At 46.1% G+C, this 20,802-nt stretch overlaps 1 protein-coding gene and 1 pseudogene across 1 annotated transcript in view; both read left to right on the top strand.

The window, feature by feature from the left end:
- The window catches only part of CDH13 (cadherin 13), a 1,019,316-nt gene extending 1,006,507 nt beyond the window's left edge, over positions 1-12,809 (top strand). Inside the window, exons 13-14 of the mRNA XM_047077419.1 lie at positions 9,043-9,276; positions 12,583-12,809. Coding sequence (XP_046933375.1) covers positions 9,043-9,276; positions 12,583-12,809 — 461 coding nt within the window. The remainder of the gene's footprint in view (positions 1-9,042; positions 9,277-12,582) is intronic.
- A 678-nt stretch (positions 12,810-13,487) lies between these two features.
- Positions 13,488-19,439, top strand: LOC124510775 (H/ACA ribonucleoprotein complex subunit DKC1-like; annotated as a pseudogene).
- The last annotated feature ends 1,363 nt before the right edge of the window (positions 19,440-20,802 follow it).

Here is a 20,802-nt window from a genome sequence, read left to right on the forward strand (position 1 = left end):
ACCTCTTAGAGACTAGAGACTATGAGATCAGGATGGGAGAATTTAAAAATACACTCAGAAGCAGAGCTGGAGACCTGTTCTGTGGTTAACAGTGATGAAAAGCTCTTTGGACCTTTGCATGGGGCCCCAAAGCCAGTCTAGATGGATTCTGGAATCATGCTTCACAGTGATATTGACCCCGCCCATGGGGAAGAAAGGCACTCTGGTCCCTCCCCATGGATAAAGGTTAGGTTGTAACCCACAGAGCAGTCAAGGATGTACAAGGCACTTTTCATAAACTATTATCAATTTTAATGAGTTGCAAATTACCTAACAACACGGTTCCTAAATTATAAGTGAAATGCTTCTGTTTTGCGAAAGCAGAAGCAGCTGCAGTTAAGTGATTGGAAGAATAAAGCCCTTAATCCTACAGATTAATAAGGCATGACCTTTCACGTTGGCAAGCATTTTATCTTTGGAGATGAATATCATCATTTACCTTCTGTGGTCCAGATTTTCTGAAAAGGTTAGGGTCGTGCCTTCAGAGTACGCGAACCCTTCTGTTAAAGACGTCAACGAACACAAAATTGCTGGCCTGCCAAAATTGCTGGGGGCGGATAACAACTGTTAAGGAAAACACCAAGGTGGAGAGAGAACATTCTGGAACGCAGTAAGATGGAATCCCTTTGGAGGATGTGCTGACAATGGAGCAAACCGGCAGCAATTAGCACCGGGTAAATCCCTGTGTGATTGTCGCTCCTGCTCAGGTAATCACCAGAAAGGTCAAATGTTAGTCTCACTGTCTTATGTGGGCTGAAAACTGTCACAGGCAATTTCTCCTAAGAGCTCTGGAATCCCACGGGGGATGGTCATGGGCAGGCACGGCCTAGCCGGCTGCTGATTTCCAGCTTACGGCCTTTTGCTCCGAATTCTGCTGGGTTGACCCTCCTGCCTCCCTCTTACCTATAACCTCATCTTTATTCCTGAAATTGTACAGGGCTCAGCGTTCCTTGATGGTTATTCAGTGGTTCTTCTGCCCTCCGAGAAGATCTAAATTGTGACGCCACACACGAAAGGCAAATATTTTGCTTCAGTAAAGTCCAAGTGGCCTTGCCCCCAGCGCCCACACTATGGAGAGAGTTTAAAGAAAACAAAGGGGACGGTGGGGGCGGGGGTGGGGGGGAGATCAGTTCAGGTTCTTCCTCGAGCTCAGCGCATATGAGACAGTTCGAGCCAAGAAGCCCATACTATCTCTAGCATCCAGATTAAGTCTTTCTATGATTATCAGAGTGTCCCGTTCCCCATCTATTTTCATTCTGGAGAACAGGGGAATGGTAGTGTAAAAACAAGCCAAATTATCATTAAATTCGGCCGCACGTTCTCGTGACTTAGCGACTCATAGAAAGCGTATTGGAGTCTGCCGGTGAAAAATGCGATGTGGGTTCCCAAGAAGACACAGATATAGAAGCAGGCAGACCAGCTATAAGATTAAAATGGAATACACTGAGATAATGATTTTTCATAGGCTAAGATCTATCATGTCTCGACCTGCCTTTTCCCTCATTCCCTGTATAATAGATGTGCTGATAATGCCAGTTGACTCAAAATTGAAATATTGTTCAAAGTACATTTAGATTGATTAAAAGAGAAAAAAAGTGTCATCTGGGTCCATAGGGAAATAACTACCAAATAACACCAGCTTCCAACAGGGGGTGGGGAGACCTGAACTTTAGACAGATGCCTCGGATTCGTGGTCTTTCTTTTTGTACGTCCACCAAGTTGTAGATTGCATGGGGGGTGTAGTAAGATCCTTTAGATTAATTCTGCTTAAAATATGCTAGTTTGGATAAAATCAAGCCATTAGTTATGATGGCAACCCAATTAAGCCAGTTTAACACCCCTTATCTCAGCTGTTATAGTAATTGAGGAAGAAAAATAAATTGAAGACCCAGCCATCATTCCTCGTTATTTCAAGTACCAGCAAAATATCAATCACGTTGAAAATACTAGCTACAATTTTGTCACTGACAAAATGGCCCGATAAAAAAGCCCGGAGATCTGGTAATAGAGAGACGGAGATCGTGGCCATTTATTGACAGCATGCGCGGTCTGTGGAGAGAGTGGCGGCCCAGTGCTCTGCGACACCTGGAAATAAGCCAGCCCCCCAACCTCGATGGACCACGATTGGTCTGAGACTCCCCACCTGCTGGGTTGTTATAAGGACTGGAAATCACGAATGCAAAATTCTGGCATCTAGTAAACACCTAGCAGATGTTTAAGTCAATGGACTTGGACCGAGTTACTGACTGATTTTCTAACCTTATCATTGCAGAATCACCCATGTCTGAGGCCAGCTAGGAAGTGCCACCTGATGACCACCCTGGTGGTGGTCTGAGCACTTTTCCAGGGAAGGGATGGGCCACAGAGTCCTCCACTCAGAGTAGCGCTCTAAATCAGAAAATTGGCCAAAACATGCCGCCTTCCACATGGGCATCGTACCTCTGCCTTATGGGGAAATTTAAGATTTAAGGGGAGATTCATCTCCCCGACAGAAGGACATCTCCATGTTGAGCAGCCAAATCAACTCTCTTAAGCACAATGTTTTCACACATTCATTGGGGAAAAGAAACTGATTTGGGCATTAAAATACTGCCTGCGATGCCCATCTTTGCCAGCGCGGTTCATCCCGCAGAAGCGTCTCTTAGCTGATTCTCCTCTGTATCCCCATTTCCCATTTTGGGGAATAGCAAAGCCGGCTGCACAGCCCCCACCCCCAGCTGGAACCCATTCCCCTGATGCCCCTCCACCACCACCCCTAACCCCGCTCCTGGGTCCAGCCCGTGACCCCACATCCCAACCGCGCTGGCGCCCGGCTGTCTTCCTGCGTCCTCGTGCCTCATTCAAGTCCCCTCCTCCCGTGCCTGCAGCATCGTCTGCCTTGATCAAAGCCATTCTCCTGACTTCTTCCCACAAAACAGCCCCACGACTTCCTCCTTCCAGAACAACCGCTCCCTCTCCAAAAGTATTCTCAGTTCCTGCACGCACAAATGCTGTCTCTTCACAAAGCCTTCCGATCTGCCACCAGGCAGTAAGTTATTCCATGCCACAAGCTTCCACGACACCTTATCCTCATGTCTTTCCCCACTTTACCGTGCTGTCCCGCATCGGTGTCCGTATCCGTTCCTGCCACACCGTTAGCATCTCCAGAGCCGGCATCCGAGCTGTTGATTTCCGCGCAGATCCGGCCGGGCACGCACGGGGCAGAGTCCCCAGTAAATGGTTGCTGACTGAATGAATGAAAAGAGGCATTCCTGTTTCACCACAGCCTCCAAATCAACTCTTCCCCTTTTTTCCTCTGAAGTTAGCAGAATGGAAACAAACAAACAAACAAAAGACCAAAGTGTTGAATTCTTTACGAACCACTCAGACTGCAGATTACTGTCTCCAACTCCAGGCATGTTTAAGGTTGAGTTATGTGAATAATTGCCTCAGGTGCACGTGAAGCATTACACGTGGAAACCTGCCATTGTATTTTGCAAACCTATTTTCTGACCGGGTTTTGGGTTGGTTTGCTATTAAATTTTTCAGAGTGCAAAATGGAACTGGCAAGCTCTGCATTAACACAGCCATTTTTTTAAATGCTTATGGATTTGAAAGCGACGAGATTCTTGGCTTATGGGGCACAGCCCAAAACAGATACGTAAATAGTGACACTGAGAAGCCACCGCAGACACAACATCAGCTGAGGAAAACAATACAAAGGATAATCTTATTTAGAGGAAGCGGGGTTCACTCTCACTTCTAAGCAAAGGCGAAGGTACGGTAGAGCCCTGTTCGTATGAAGAAATAGATGTGGCATTTCTTTGCTCATAGCTGCTTAGTGAGGGTTCAGCAGAAGCCCAGGAACACGGGGAGAACTTAGAGTAGATGGCCACCCACACACCTCTTGCCCCTGCAAACAAGCCTCAGAAACCAGCTGGGGTGCCTTCCTTCTCTCAGGAGCCCACATCTGAACTTGGGCTCCTCTCACATTGACCCGTCTTCCTGATTTTCCTCCCAAAATTGGGTCCTCAAGCTTCTTGACGCATCATCTGAGGTCTCTCTCCTTGACCCTGGCATGGACTCCCTACCCTCAGCCCCAGTTTCACAGAGCCCATCCAATGCACCCTTTATTTCTCCTCTAGCGGGGACGAGGAAGGACGAGACTATAGACAAGGTCATTACTGCTCTCAGAATAGAAGCAAGATAGAGCTGGAAACCTATGGAAATGTAGCCATATATGCTACATGTACGCAAAGAGCAATTCGTCATTAGCTCTTTCCGGTCAACCTAAGTTAACTCAAAAAATCTACTGAGTACCAGGCCGGAGAACAGTCCTGATGCTCAGAGCCCACGGGGCTCAGGAATAAGCTTCCTGCTTTTCTCCCCTGTCTCTCTCTCTCTCCCTGCATTTTATTCTTCACATAGGCAGACTCACTTTGCACACTATTCCCCATCGAAAATCACTCCCACTCATGAGTCCCAAGGTAGGGGCCATGCTGCATGCCTCTAGACCCAGCTCAGGGACGACGTGAGACCAGGGACTAGAAAAACCTACCACCTCCCTGTACTTTGCAGAGCTAGTTCTGAAAGTTCTTGTCCAGATCCCGGTGGTCTGTGTGTATGAAGCCAGCCCGTCCCACTGTGGTGAGACCAGGGACCCTACTCTTCCAAGGGGACGCTCTTGAGGACACACATTTGGAGCACTGCAGCAGGTGAAAAAACGTCCCTTCTATGCTCGTGTTCACAGTGGTATGATTCATATCAGACCAAGAGTGCCAACAACCCAAATGTCCATCAAAACACGGTCTGGCCTTGGAATGCAGTAGCATTCAGCCATAAAAAGGAAGTGATTCCTGCGACAACATGGATGAACTTCAAACCCATGATGCCAAGTGAAAGAGGCCGGACAGGGAAAGCCACTTACTCTACGATTCCATTTATAGAAACGTCCAGAAAACATGAATCTGTAGAGAAAGAAAGTAGATCAGTGGTTGCCTAGAGCTGGAAGTTAGGTATGAAGAGTTAAGTACAAGTGAGCCCCAGCTTCCTTTTTTGAGTGATGGAAAGGTTCTAAAATTAGGTGGTAGGGGTAAGCCCAACCCTGTAAATATACCAAACATCAATTCGTCATAAAAACAAAGGAGTGAGAGAAAAGAAAGAGTTGCCAAAATATTTTTAAACCTCTGTATAACTTTTGAATTTACGTTTCTGTTTCTGATTATTACAATGGACATAGTTGCTATAAAGAAAAAATTTTAAAGTATTATTTTAATGTTAATTACCTGGAGCAAAAATCACTAGGTTTGGTATATTTCTTTCTAATCTTTTTCTAATTATAGATATTTTAATTAGGATTACACTATGTGGGGTTTTTTAATGCTTATTTATTTTTGAGAGAGAGGCAGAGAGAGAGGGAGACACAGAATTTGAAGCAGGCTCCAGGCTCTGAGCCGTCAGCACAGAGACCAATGTGGGGTTTGATCTCAAGAACCAAACTGTGAGATCATGACCTGAGCCAAACTCAGACATGTAACCTACTAAGCCACCCAGGTGCCCCTACACTTTGTTTTTAGTTGTGTCTCTTACCAATAAGATATATAGATATGTAGATGATGTATAGATACGTAGCTACATAAATTATACACACACACACACACACACACACACACACACACACACACATCTGGCGTCTAAATAATGGAATCTATCAGGAAAATCAGTATTTTTTGGCTATAGTGGAAATCCTATTTGGTCAGGATTCTGAGTAAAACAAAATAAAATACTCACGAACAGAGGTATCCCAGACCAGCTGCCTGAACTTACAGCTGTACTTACAAGGTCTGCAATACCTTCTGTGAATGTAGGTGCCTTTCTCTGGAAGCAGGACCATGGCCTTCACCAAACTCCCAAAGGAGGACCCACCTCCCATTCCATTTAAAATCCACTGCTAGGAATGGTCCATCTCTCAGGGGCCTTTCTATCTTCTAACCTATGAAGACGGGAGCCCCGGCAACCACAGGTGATCCCTCCAGAGGATGAATGTCCTCTGATCCTTAAAGAAGCTACCCTGAGAACATGGCCCATGGGCTCCTGGCGGAGGGGGGCTGCAAGGAAGAGGAATCATAGTTCTAGCTCCACATCCTGGGAGTTTTGCTCAAATTGAAGCTTTTTCCCTACTGAAATTGAAAATCCACAGGAGAGGATTTCTCACCCATGCTTTGGTGCTGACATTTGGTCCTGCTGAGTAGGCCACTGGGGACTGACGATGGCCAGTAGAAAGGGATGAGAAGGGGAGAGGGATTTTTGCCGAAACCCAGAAGCTCCCATATTTGCGGGGCCCCTGGAGCTATCTCCTAATGCCTTCTCATCCATTCTTCCAAATGATGTCACTTCATCATGATATATTCAGAGTGGAATATATTCATGATATATTCAGAGCGGAAAAAAATATAATGGATTCCTCTGAGATGCTCACTTATTCAATAAAAAAAAAGAAAAATAATTTTCCAATTAAGAAATTCTACCAAAGACAAGCTGACAGTGGAAAGCCAAGCTCAAAGTAATTACACATTTCTTTTTTTTTTTTTTTAACGTTTATTTATTTTTGAGACAGAGAGAGACAGAGCATGAACAGGGGAGGGGCAGAGAGAGAGGGAGACACAGAATCTGAAACAGGCTCCAGGCTCTGAGCGGTCAGCACAGAGCCCGATGCGGGGCTCGAACTCACGGGCCATGACATCATGACCTGAGCCGAAGTCGAACACTTAAACAACCAAGCCATCCAGGCGCCCCATTTCTTTTGAGTTCTCGATCCAACCAAAGTTGGTGGTGTGCCACCATGAGAAGTTGCCATCCTTCTGCTGGTGAATGACGTTTGTGTTTCGACGTTAGCAGCTATTTATTGGAATGCTTATTCTAAAACTCTCCCTGGGTGTCGATATATTTACATTTCCACCAGCCCCGCTGAAAAGTCTCTATTGTCACTTCTTGACTCACTGCCCGGCTTCCTTCCAGCTGGTTCTTCCATAGTGGAAGGCTCTCAGAGAGAAGTCATCAGTCCCCTTCTCCTTGTAAAATCCCGTGGCTTCTCTCTACCCCTTATCCTCTGGGGCGTCACGACACATTTCACTGCCGTCCGTTGCCTCCTCTTCCAATTTACGTCCCCTATGTCTTCTGCAAGCCACCAGCCGCTCGTTAAACTCCGGGGTTTCCTCACCCTTCACCCCTTGGCCATTCTGCCCTGTCACGTCGCGTTGCCTGATGGGCTAGGACTATTTCAAAGCCTCTCTGCTGACAAGTCCTCCATCGCTACCCAGTGCTGGCGTGTCTCCTAAGCTCTGTGCGCTTTTACACGGGCGCACTGAATTTGAGGGGCTGTTCGCCCAATCAGAGCTGAACTCACGTCTCTGCGCTCCCCACCACCTTCCGCTTTTCTGCGAGCAGCCTCATCTGAGTGCATGATCACCAAGACAAGACGTCTCTTTCTTTCTTCCTTTTTCAATGCTTACTTATTTACTTCTGGGAGAGAGCATGAGTGGGGGGCCGCAGAGAGAGAGGGAGAAGGAGCATCCCAAGCAGGCTCCACGCTGTCGGCACAGCACCCAACGCGAGGCTCAAACTCAGCAAACCGTGAGATCGTGACCTGAGCTGAAATCGCGAGTTGGACACTTAACTGACTGAGCCACCCAGGCGCCCAAAAAGACGTTTCTTTCTCACTCCAACTTGCCCACATCGTGACATCATGACCACCTATCGCTGGTCTCCCTGCCTCCAATGTCCAACATCTCCTGCCAGTATCACGTGTGTTTCCATAAATCAGTCAGAGCAGATGTTCTGCTGTCTCTCTGAAAAACTTCTGGTGACTTCATGTGGTCAAGGCCCCCTGTCGAGTACCATATTTGACGGGGGCGCCAAATCCTTTTTGGAATAGGGCAAATCCATACGCTTACGATGTGTGGCCTGCCAATTTCGATCTAACCTTTCTCACAGAAATTAGGAACTATTAACGAATGGTTTGTCCCAAGACAAAATCTCTAATGCATAGCTGATTAAGAATAAATTTAAGAAAAAGGAAGTAAAGTCACTCTGAGTCTTACTGAAATGAAACATTCTTTTCTTTGAGTGAAAGACACTATCACCTGGGTGATTAGAATGGCTTTTTAAAAATAATGTTCCCTCCAGTAAAAAACGTGGAAGTCGCGGAAATATTGAAAATGCAAGGCCTTAAAAATAAGACCCCAAGATTATATTACGGTCGCTTCATCTGTCCCAGTAGCCAGCTAGTGACTTTGTTTCTCGTCACTAACCTGACTTTCTAAATCTGTCCTATGCTGGCGGGCCAGCCAGGCCAGCCCCCCAGACCCATTTCACCCACAGAGGAAAACCCCGGATTAGCTCCTTCTCTCTCCAGTCAACTGGCCAGTCAAGGCAGAACTATTCCATACGTGCAAAACACAGCCTCCTCTCATGGGACCTCCGTCCTCCCCTGTCCCAACAGCACATGTGAATACTCGGGTATTTAGATAAAGCTTTCACTTGGTAAGTGAGGACAGGTCCCATTTGCTATCTCCATTCTTTGCCTCTAATTTGTTATTATGGCTAGTGTGCTAAAGAATTGATGTATTTTTATTTTTTTTAATGTTTATTTATTTTGAAAGAGAGAGAATGCGAATGGGTTAGGGGCAGAGAGAGAGGGAGACACAGAATCCGAAGCAGGCTCCAGGCTCCGAGCTGTCAGCACGGAGCCCGACGCGGGGCTCGAACTCCGGAATGGTGAGATCATGACCATGATAGCTCGACCAACTGAGCCACCCAGGCGCCCCCGTGTGCTAAAGAATTTAAATCAGAGGTTTTATATATGAGAAAAGGCTTTTAACCACTCGACTTTATACAGATGCATAAGCTATTGTCTTCAGTCCTGTTCGAAACCTGTTAGCAGGTGGCCAGCACACTGGAGGAAAGCAGGTGACAGAGGTCTCTTGCAGCAGCTCCCTGCTAACACCTTCGCTCTCTGCCCCATAGGCAACCCTCCCGCTACAGGCACCGGGACTTTGCTGATCACTCTGGAGGATGTCAACGACAACGCCCCCTTCATCTACCCCACGGTGGCTGAAGTCTGTGATGATGCCAAAAACCTCAGCGTAGTCATTTTGGGAGCATCAGATAAGGACCTTCACCCAAATACAGACCCTTTCAAATTTGAGATCCACAAACAAGCCGTTCCTGACAAAGTCTGGAAGATCTCCAAGATCAACAGTAAGTCCAGTTACACATTCTGTAGCTGCTCCTCGGGCTTTGAAGCCTGGCTTCCCCAGCCTGCCTCCCTTCCCCAGACTCTTGCTCCCTCCTACTCACTCCCGGTCTCGAGGGGTTGATTTCAAGTGATTCACACCCTGTCGATGCTGACAGTTTCCCCACCAGCAGATGAACACAATCTGCACAAATACATATCGGTTCCTTAAAAATGCAAGCATCAGAGTTTTCTCTTTTGTTTCTTTTCTTATCTCTTCTGTACTCTACATGATGCATTGTATACCCTATACCATACACCCTATACCGTAAGTGATTTCATCTCAGATCATGATCTCACAGTCAGTGAGTTCGAGCCTCGTGTCAGGCTCTGTGCTGACAGCCCAGAGCCTGGAGCCTGCTTCAGATTCTGTGTCTCCCTCTCGGTCTGTCTGTCTGTCTGTCTCTCTCTCTGTCTGTCTCAAAATAATAAATAAACATTAAAAAAATGTAAAGAGTCTCAGCCTCTGACCCTCCATCGTCCACTTTACACTGCAGACCTCCTCAAAATTACCTTCGTCTTTGCAACAACCGTGGCTTACACGTTCCACCGCGATATCACTGCCCAGCCGTCCTGTCCCTCACTTATGACACATGCAAGCCCCGTCCCTTCTACCAGTCTTTCCATGTGGGAAGGCAGAATTCGGAACTTGGCCCAACATGTCCCATCTGCCTTCCTAAGGCCGCAACACCAGGGTGCTGACCGAGGTACATTCCCCGTATCCACATCACCGCGCCCGCTTCCCTCCCTGGGGCAAATGTGAGCTCACTACCGAGTTCCCCTGGTTGTGCGATGAAGTAAAAAACCAGGATCCACGCATGTGACCCACACTCTGTCTCCGGTAGTGAACTTCTCCTGCAGCTGACCCAGCCAGAGTACCCTCCTCATCCACCAGCGGTAGACTTTTCGAGAGGGACGGGGAATTACGCATTTCATTAACTTTTGGAAATGTACAGTTGCGCATAAAATTTTCTATTAAAACATCTCGTACGCATTGAATGGCCTTATCTCATATCTCATTTTATTAGTGCCTTCCTTTTGTTATTGATTCCATTTGCCTGTTTGTCTGTTTTATTGCTTTTTTAAGGAATGAGTTCTGTTACACTGATTATTTTTAATTAAAACAACCGTTCTCTTGTTTGAGGGGCTGGTGCTTCCTTTGCTAGTTTTTGTGACTGTAGCGGATTTAAATAACCATCACCAGCTCTTTCCAGAAAGTTCCAGCTGGAACTTTTTCGAGTGTCTCGTCCACTCGAGGGAGATGGGAGAATGTTCCTTCCGTTATCCTGCCACCTCACTGGGGTGACTACGTACATCGGTTATTTCTGTTGCTTCTCCTTCTGGTCAGGATGACACTTCATCTGTTTCTGCCTCCGTGTCATTGCTCAGTCTTCCTCATGGTTTTATGTAAGAGATGGAGACTTCTCAGTCCTTTCCCTTGTCCTAGTTTTTTTTTTTATTTTTTTTTTCAACATTTATTTATTTTTGGGACAGAGAGAGACAGAGCATGAACGGGGGAGGGGCAGAGAGAGAGGGAGACACAGAATCGGAAACAGGCTCCAGGCTCTGAGCCATCAGCCCAGAGCCCGATGCGGGGCTCGAACTCACGGACCGCGAGATCGTGACCTGGCTGAAGTCGGACGCTCAACCGACTGCGCCACCCAGGCGCCCCTAGTTTTTTTTTTTTTTTTTAATACCTAACACCGTTCATGCCCAGAAAGAGGCAGTCAAAAAAAATTGGGTGTGTACATATATATAATATATATGTTACATATATATTATATATAACATACATATAATATATACAACATACATATAATATATATAGCATACATATGATAAATGTTATATATTATACATATGTTATATATGTTATATATTTTTATATATATGTTATATATAAATTATATATATGTTATATATGTTATATATAATATATGTGTTATGTGTTATATATGTTGTATATGTTATATATAATATATGTGTTATAAAATATTATATTTTGTATATGTTATAATATATTTTATATATTTTTAGATATGTTGTATATAATATATATGTTATATATATTATATATGTGTGTGTTATATATAATATATATGTGTGTAATATACATATATCCCCAGTCATCTGACTGACTTGAAAAGAGAATAGTCCGAGGCTAAAAACAGTGGCCATGTGGGGTGGCCATTTTTGCATGCTGCCCAAGGCCTGCCTCATAGCACATATTCCCACTAAACAAGGCCCTAAATTTCAGTCCCTGTGCTGGGGTTATGCTGCGGACTCCCACCCAAATGCAGAGCTATGGCTGAGGACTAATAAAGACGTAGACTATAGAACCCCAGGGCAACACATGTGGGTCCTGCCCACATTTAGAGTAAATGGATAGTTTGGGTTTGAGTAGTTTTGGGGTTTTTTTGTTTTGTTTTGGGGGGTTTTTTTGGTCTAAGAATTCATTGTGATTATTTGAACTTGGATTCTTAAGTAAAAATGCTCTGAGCCGATTATTTCTTTTTTTTTTTTTTGTCTTTTTTTCTTTGTTCCAGCTCTATTAGAGTTGAGCTGACAAATAAAAATTGTATATATTTAAGACGCAGGGTGTAATGATGTGAGAGTGGATTTTTACATCAGTTTGTTTAGATGTTGAATGTGATCTTTGCAAAGATGGTTTTATCGGTATCATAAATTTGCAGGGGGCAGTTCTTGGTATGCAGTCAGCTCCACAAAATGGGTCCCTTTGAAACAGAGAATAATAGCACTGAGCCACAGGACTTCTTGGCGGTGGAATGTTCTACGCGACGCTGCCCGACACCGTGGCCACTCGCGACATGCGGTGGCTGGACACTTGAGATGTGGCTGGCACAACCGAAAACCCAAATTTGGATTTTTATTTGCTGTTAATGAATTTAAGTTTAAAAAATTTTTTTAATGTTTATTCATTTTTGAGAGAGATGGAGAGACAGAACGTTAGTAGGGGAGGGACAGAGAGCGAAGGAGACACAGAATCCGAAGCAGGCCCCAGGCGCTGAGCTGTCAGCACAGAGCCCAATGCGGGGCTCGAACCCACGGACCGTGAGATCATGACCTCAGCTGAAGTTGGACGCTTAACCGACTGAGCCACCCAGGTGCCCAAATGAATTTAAGTTTAAACACTCCCAGGGTTATAAACCAACGTGCGATGCCTGTTTGGTGTGGTTTGAGTCACCAAAACCCGACTCTTTTATTCGGGGAAGTCTAACCCTCTCTCACAAAGGTCCTCTGGTCCCCCACAGATACGCACGCCCTGGTAAGCCTCCTCCAAAACCTGAACAAAGCCAACTACCACCTGCCCATCATGGTGACTGACTCAGGGAAACCGCCCATGACGAACGTCACAGACCTCAGGATACAAGTATGCTCCTGCAAGAACTCCAAAGTGGACTGCAACGCGGCGGGGGCCCTGCACTTCAGCGCGACCTCGGTCCTGCTCGCCTCTCTCTTCAGTTTGGCTTGTAAGTAGCCCGAATCCAGGGCGCACACAAGTACGAACACGCAACTTCCCCAAAGCCACTGCTTCCCGTATATCTGTCAGCATGATTCATCCCAGAGGAAGCATTCGTTCTTGGGTTATGTCCATATAATAGAAAGTGTTACATGTAAAAGGGTTCCAGCCACTCCAAGGAAATGTGTGAAGACGCTCAGTGTAACCCACAGACCGGGTGATGGGAAAAACTTCCTGCCAGCGCCACTGAACTTGGGCTAATAAGAATGCGCCACATTAGGTCTTCGGTCCGGCAGGGCCTCATTCCTCTCTGCAGTGTGCCGAATTCTCTTTTGCAAGGTTAAAGTAGGTATCGTGCCTTTTTTAAGAGCAGTCATGAGAATCCATGGATGGAGCCTGGGCCGTAGGAAAGTAGAGAAATGCGTATTGCACGCGTATTTTCACTGACTGATGGTAATCTCTGCACTATAATGATGTATTATTTTAAACAAATGAATGGTTTGGCCAAGTAATATAAATGTGAGCATTAAATGAATAGATGCATGTCTCAAATATTTCCTTGGCATGGAATGCTCTCCAACATAAACCTTAGCACTCATTCACATACAGGTAATGCCATTCAGATCCACTTGGGCTCTGGTGTTTATATTTGGAGGAAGTTATCAGGTGGTTGTGAATTAGGAACTTGAGAAATTGATGGTTAGGAAAAAAAGCCCCAGAACTTACTACATCCTGGTGACAGTGGTAAGTGGGGTCAACAGGAAGTTACACATTCCAACATCAGACATTTACTCTGTATAAAGCTCTGTGCTGAGCCAGCATCCTGGAGGCAGAACCAAGGAGAACATCTTACAATGAGAAGTGTCTCATTGAATGGATGGATGGATGGATGGATGGATGGAAGGAAGGAAGGAAGGAAGGATAGATGGAAGAAAATATATTCTCTTTCTTTTCTTCTTTTTTCTTTTCTTCTTGCTTCTTCCTTTTTATTCAAGAAATAAAATATTATAGGTAAAGGTGAAATCCCCTTTTTTTCTCCCCAGTTTCGTTTCCTATTCTCTCTCCCCAGAGAAAATACTATCTTGACTTAGAGTGTGTCCAGATGTTAGTTTATACATTTACTACACACACACACACACACACACACACACCCCTTATAGTTCTATTTTGTGCAGTTTGTAAAACCTTATGTAATTCATATTATACTGAGCACGATGTTCTGTGACTTGCCTTTGTTCCTCCCCACATTACCTTTCCAAGATCCATCTACGTTAGTCTCGTTTGGGGGTTGGCACACTTTTACCCCAAAGGGCTGGGCGGCAAATATTTTGGGCTCTGTGGACCACATCAGATCTTTGTCACTTACTCTTTTGTTTTTTACCACTTTTTAAAAGAGTGAAAAACATTTTTCAGAGCTTATTTATTTTGAGAGACAGAGCGTCACAGAAGGGGCAGAGAGAGAGAGCAGGTGCACGCATCGGAGGTGCAGAGAGAGGCAGAGAAAGAGCATCCCAAGCAGGTTCCACAGTGCCCACCCAGAGCCCAACATGGGGCTCAAACCCACAAGCCACGAGATCGTGACCGCAGCCAAAACCAAGAGTCCACTGCTTACCCAACTGAGCCAGCCAGGCACAACAAAAGTTTGAGACACAGTCTCAGCTCAAGAGCCACACAAACACGCTGTGGCCCAATGGCCATAGTCACCCCTGCCCTAGTGCATTCATTCCAACTGCTAGACAGGATCCGTCGGATGAATCCTGTGGAGCGTACTCCTCAATCAGCAGACACGCGATGATTATTTACGGTGCCCTTCTACGATCGACGCTATTGCAGTAACCTGGAATCTGTTTTCCACCAGCTTCTCAAGGGAGTGCTAGGCAGACGGCAAGCCCCGCGCTGGGTCTGGTTTCGAGGCAGAATTGGAACTCACATCTAGCAGAGCCTGGATAAACTAGCAAGGAGTAGTTCGCGTGTGATCGTAAAGAAAAAAGTGTTGTGTGGGTGCACGTGGGTGTGTACACAGAGAGGAGAGAAAATAATTGAGTGGCCACTCACACACATCACCCGCCATAAACCCAGTCACACGATAGCAAAGCCTGACTCTCGATGACGTTGCTTTGAAGAACCAAGGCACATGGCAGGGTGCTGTTCACTCATCAGCTACTCTAGACTGCCAGGGGGGTTTTAAAATGGAGACTTCCGGGGTGCCTGGGGGGCTCAGTTGGTTAAGTGTCCGACTTCGGCTCAGGTCATGATCTCACGGTTCGTGAGTTTGAGCCCCACGTCGGGCTCTGTGCTGACAGCTCTGAGCCTGGAGCCTGCTTCGGATTCCGTGCCTCTCCCTGACTTGTGCTCTATCTCTCTCTCAAAAATAAAATAAATGTTTAAAAAAATGTTTTGGAGCAATCCTAAAATTTGTATGGAACCACAAAAGACCCCGAATAGCCAAAGTAACATTGAAGAAGACCAAAGCGGGAGGCATCACAATCCCAGACTTTAGCCTCAGCTACAAAGCTGTAACCATCAAGACAGCATGATATTGGCACAACAACAGACACATAGACCAATGGAATAGAATAGAAACCCCAGAACTAGACCCACAAGAGTATGGCCAACTAATCTTTGACAAAGCAGGAAAGAATATCCAGTGGAAAAAAGACGATCTCTTTAACAAATGGTGCTGGGAGAACTGGACAGCAACATGCAGAAGAATGAAACTAGACCACTTTCTTACACCATTCACAAAAATAAACTCAAAATGGATGAAGAACTTGAATGTGAGACAGGAAACCATCAAAACCCTAGAGGAGAAAGCAGGAAAAAACATCTCTGACCTCAGTCTCTGCAATTTCTTACTTGACACATCTCCAAAGACAAGGGAATTAAAAGCAAAAATGAACTACTGGGACCTCATGAAGATAAAAAGCTTCTGCACTGCAAAGGAAACAATCAACAAAACTAAAAGGCAACCCACGGAATGGGAAAAGATATTTGCCAATGACATATCAGACAAAGGGCTAGTATCCAACATCCATAAAGAACTCACCAAGCTCCACACCCAAAAAACAAATAATCCAGTGAAGAAATGGGCAGAAAACATCAACAGACGCTTCTCTAAAGAAGACATCCGGATGGCCAACAGGCACATGAAAAGATGCTCAACGTCGCTCCTCATCAGGGAAACACAAATCAAAACCACACTCAGATATCACCTCACGCCAGTCAGAGTGGCTAAAACGAACAAATCAGGAGACTATAGATGCCGGAGAGGATGTGGAGAAACGGGAACCCTCTTGCACTGTTGGTGGGAATGCAAATTGGTGCAGCTGCTCTGGAAAGCAGTGTGGAGGTTCCTCAGAAAATTAAAACTAGATCTACCCCATGACCCAGCAATAGCACTGCTAGGAATTTACCCAAGAGATGCAGGAGTGCTGAGGCATAGGGGCACTTGGACCCCAATGTTTACAGCAGCACTTTCAACAATAGCTAAATTATGGAAAGAGCCTAAATGTCCATCAACTGACGAATGGATAAAGAAGATGTGGTTTATATATACAATGGAATACTACATTGCAATGAGAAAGAATGACATCTGGCCTTTTGTACCACGTGGATGGAACCGGAGAGTGTGATGCTAAGTGAAATAAGTCACACAGAGAAAGACAGATATCATATGTTTTCACTCTTACGTGGATCCTAAGAAACTTAACAGGAACCCATGGGGTTAGGGGAAGGGGGAAAAAAGCGGGGGGAGGAATCCCGACATTGTGCAGACAGAGTGTGTGGGAATTGTCCAGCTACACGATGCTATTGGAGGGGGGGACTCAACCTTCTGGGGCCCCAGGAACTCTGACAGGGACCTTATTCCAGCCACCGCCACTTCCTGCTGCAGTGAAGGGGCAGCTCCGAGTGTCGACCAAACACGAGAGCAAGCTGATGTCACATCATCCTGAAAGACGAGGAATCGCTTAGGTGAGTCGTGAGGCCGGCACCTATATTCGGACGCTGTGTGTGCAGCTGGGTATGTTGTTGGGAATGGGCGGTCAGATGCAGGAACTTTGGGGGGTTCATACTCTGGTGACAATGGAGTATGACAGCGACAAGAATGACAGCCACGTGCAGTGAGCCGTTTACACTCTGGAAAACCCACTGCCTTCTCATGAACGGCCGCTTGTGAAAGACGATGAGGAGGAGGGCACTCTGCCGTGGGGCACAGATCACACGTGCAGGTGCCCTCCGATCTGAGGACGGCATCACAGTCAATCAGGAGGTGGCGGTCATCACCACCAAGGGGAAGCAGCCTGCACGGCTATGCATCGGTGGCCGCAGCAGGGATCTCCACCCGTGACTGTGACACGGCAGCCAAGGTCGAGAGAGTCATCATGGAGAGAGACACCGGCCCTTAGAAGTGGGGTTTAGGTCCAACGGCGGGTCAGAAGAGCCTGATGGTCAAACAGGACCTTCTGGATAAGCACGGCAGGCCCACAGGGAGCACGCCTGCCACCTGGAAGCGGGAGCACATGGACCACAGTGAGTCCGCGGAGAGAGGTGCGGGGCAAAGCAGTAAAAGCCCCACGAGGAGGGCCGCCTGGGTGGCTCAGCCGGTTAAGCGTCTGACTCTTGATTTCTGCTCAGGTCATGATCTCACGCCTCGTGGGTTCAAGCCCCATGTTGGGCTCTGTGCTGACAGCTCAGAGCCTGGAGCCTGCCTTGGGTTCTGTGTCTCCCTCTCTCTCTCTCTGTACCTCCTTTGCTCGCACTCTGTCTCTCAGAAATGAACATTAAAAAAAACTTTTCTTAAAAAACATAAAATGGAGACTTCCTACCTGTGCTTGTTGAAATACACATTCCCAGGCCCATCCAGCCTGTGGAACCCACATCCAAGGTGACAGTGGCCTCCACACAGACCTAGTGTGTGCATATATTTACACAATATTTTTTCAACGTTTATTTATTTTTGGGACAGCGAGAGACAGAGCATGAACGGGGGAGGGGCAGAGAGAGAGGGAGACACAGAATCGGAAACAGGCTCCAGGCTCTGAGCCATCAGCCCAGAGCCTGACGCGGGGCTCGAACTCACGGACCGCGAGATCGTGACCTGGCTGAAGTCGGACGCTTAACCGACTGCGCCACCCAGGCGCCCCCACAATATTTTTAATACTAAATACACGTGCCTGCTACTCCCAATCCATATATTAAAATCAGTACAACTTAACCTATTTGTGTAGATTAAAAGGAATATAAATAATGGGGCAGTACTTTCTTCTTATCAACAAGGAATTTTCCTGGGCCCCCTACTTTAGAAACTCAAGGCCTACAGAGGCCATTGGTGAGCAGGTCCCCAAAGATTGCCCACTTCTCTCTCAGCTGACCGCTAGGATCACAACAACTCCAAGGCAGAATTGCCAGGTAACTCCTAAGGAACTCACATTCATTTTTTAAAAATTTTTTTGAATGTTTATTTATTTTTGAGAGAGAGACAGACTGAAAGCAGGGGAAGGGCAGAGAGAGAGGGAGACACAGAATCCGAAGCAGGCTCCAGGCTCCGAGCTGTCAGCACAGAGCCCGATGTGGGGCTCGAATCCATGAACTGTGACATCGTGACCTGAGCCGAAGTCGGACGCTCAACCGACGGAGCCACCCAGGCGCCCCAGAACTCATGTTCATTTTATACCCAAAACAGTGTCATCGAGAAAAGACAGATGCGTGCATACTATGAAATGTCAGGTGTGCTGTTTGTTCTCACAAAAAGAGCTGTCCTACCTCGCAGCACGCAGCCTCCCCACTGTCGGTGAGGCCCCTGGAGGTAACGTCAAAATCATCCTTAGAAGGGAGCTCTGAATCTTTCTCTACAGCTGGAAAGGTACTCGGTTAGCCCTCTGATGTTTTGCACAACCCGGGTAGTATCAGCCCAAAAAAGAGTCAAGAACAGGTATTAACGCTCACCTGCTTGACTTCAGAAAGAATCTCCGTCTGTCCCTATATTAAAGGCATAAGGTTATTTAATACTGTTCACTTAATTAGAGCCTGCCAAATATAATGGTTCTTGTGGTATTATATACCTAGCCGGAGAGGTTCTTCCTGACAAGGATTTTGCTAATAAGATGTCTGAGGAGCTGGGTTAGAGCTAGCAGGAATAAGTAACCGTGGGGTGTGCCACCCTTTTGTAAGAGCAGAACTCAAAGTGGCCAACCCACCTGTGTAGCTATTAACATGATACTGACGAGAGACTGGACAGAAATGGGCCTAAAACACTAAGTTAGGTGGAGGTGGTGGGGGAGTGGTGTTTACAAGCACTCAACTAGATTATAAAGTGCAAGGGTAATAACTTCCTGCCTCAGCCATAGTCCTTGAAAGAATTTCGGGATCTGGTAGACTCTGCTTGATGTTTCTTTGAATCAGGAGTCGGCAAACTACTGTCCAAGGGTCAAACGTGGCCCAATTCCTGTTTTTGTAAATAAAGTTTTATTGGAACACAGCCATAGCCGTTCACTTACACGTTGCCTGCCTGCTGCTACAACACGGCAGAGTTGAGCAGGTGCCACAGAGGCTGTGTGGCCTGCAGAGGGGAGATATTTACCATCTGGCCCCTTACAGGAAAAGTGTGCGAACACCTCCATTACAGCATTGCTCATAAGACTGCAGTGAGCTCATCATACAACGTGGCGGGGGATATTTTTTTTTCTCCTCTCCTCGAATAATATTCGGATCCAGGTAGACTAGCATTAACCAAACATCCTGAGTTCCATGGCTTTTTTGTTTCCTTCATTGGCCTAGAGATTTTATAGATGAGAAGGTGCTCTGAAAGTTCCCCGGGTGAGTAAGCAGTGAGGCCAGCTTCCACCATTAGACCGCCTCCTCATGGAAGAAAAGTAATGAAAACATTTCACCTTGTTATGATACCATAGAAGGCTTTATCGCAACGAGAAGTGAACCGAGAGGTCTGCACTTTCGTCTTTGACAGCTAAAACTGAAGGAAATAAAACTAATGACATTGAAAGTAGTAAAAAATGTAAATGAAATTAATTTTACTGCCAATTTTGTTGTTGAAGGTATCTGTTGATGGCACCGAAGAGATGCTTAAATGCTCCCCCTAGGACCCTCCCGATGAGGCAAGCTCGCGTCTCCACTAGCCTATGTCTGGGGGGCGGTTCGCAGGGCTCTGTGTCGTGTGCCACAGGCAACTCCAGGGAAGCATATCATCCTCAAAGCCTTTTGAACATTGTTTTAGGCTTAATTAATCAGCAATAGCAAGAACATAAAAAGACAGTTCAGGTGAACCATAGTAGCAAGTACCAAAATGAAATGTCTCTTCTTTGGCAAGGAGGGGGAATTGAACTGTAATCTCGATCACAGTGAAGAAGTTGAAAGACGTGACCAAGATGAGCAAAGGGGCCACTGACAATACTTTTCATTCTAATGCTTTGTGTTAAGGTGTTCCTTGGATTCTATAAAATCCTTGGATTCTATAAAATTCTATAGAATCCTTGGATTCTATAAAATTCACCCATTTTAAGGGTACAGTTGGATGAGTTTTGGTGTAGCCACACCAACAACCAAGGTCCGGTTGGCTTCTTTATGCCCTTTGTTCCTGATCCTCTCCCCTGAATCCAGACCCCCATTGATCTGCCTTCTCTGAGTGCTTTCTTGCCTTTTCTGGAATTTTCTATAAATGGAATCGTACAGTCCGTGTCATTGAGTGCATCAATACTTTGTTCCTTTTTATGGTGACATGTGTTATGGGCAGAGACAGGGCCTGGGGAAACACCAAACCCAGATGAAGCAGGCTGTCCTCTGCCCCCAGGTGGTTCTGAATCATCTTTGCAGAAGATCTGTGGTCCCTCAAAGCGGTGGGCTCCACGGACAGTGACAGTGGACCTCCTAGGGCTTCTAAGTGCCACCCACAAACAAAGCCAAGAGCTTCACATAAATTGTGTAGACTATCTCATGTAATCAAGTCAACAGCCCTCAGAGGTAGGACCCTTCTGTGACATTCTAAATTCATTTGAAC

Source organism: Lynx rufus, unplaced genomic scaffold (genome assembly GCF_022079265.1).
Source record: "Lynx rufus isolate CCGP_SWC_20201006 ecotype Redwood Valley unplaced genomic scaffold, mLynRuf1.p SCAF_16, whole genome shotgun sequence".
In the NCBI taxonomy this organism is placed as follows: domain Eukaryota; kingdom Metazoa; phylum Chordata; class Mammalia; order Carnivora; family Felidae; genus Lynx; species Lynx rufus.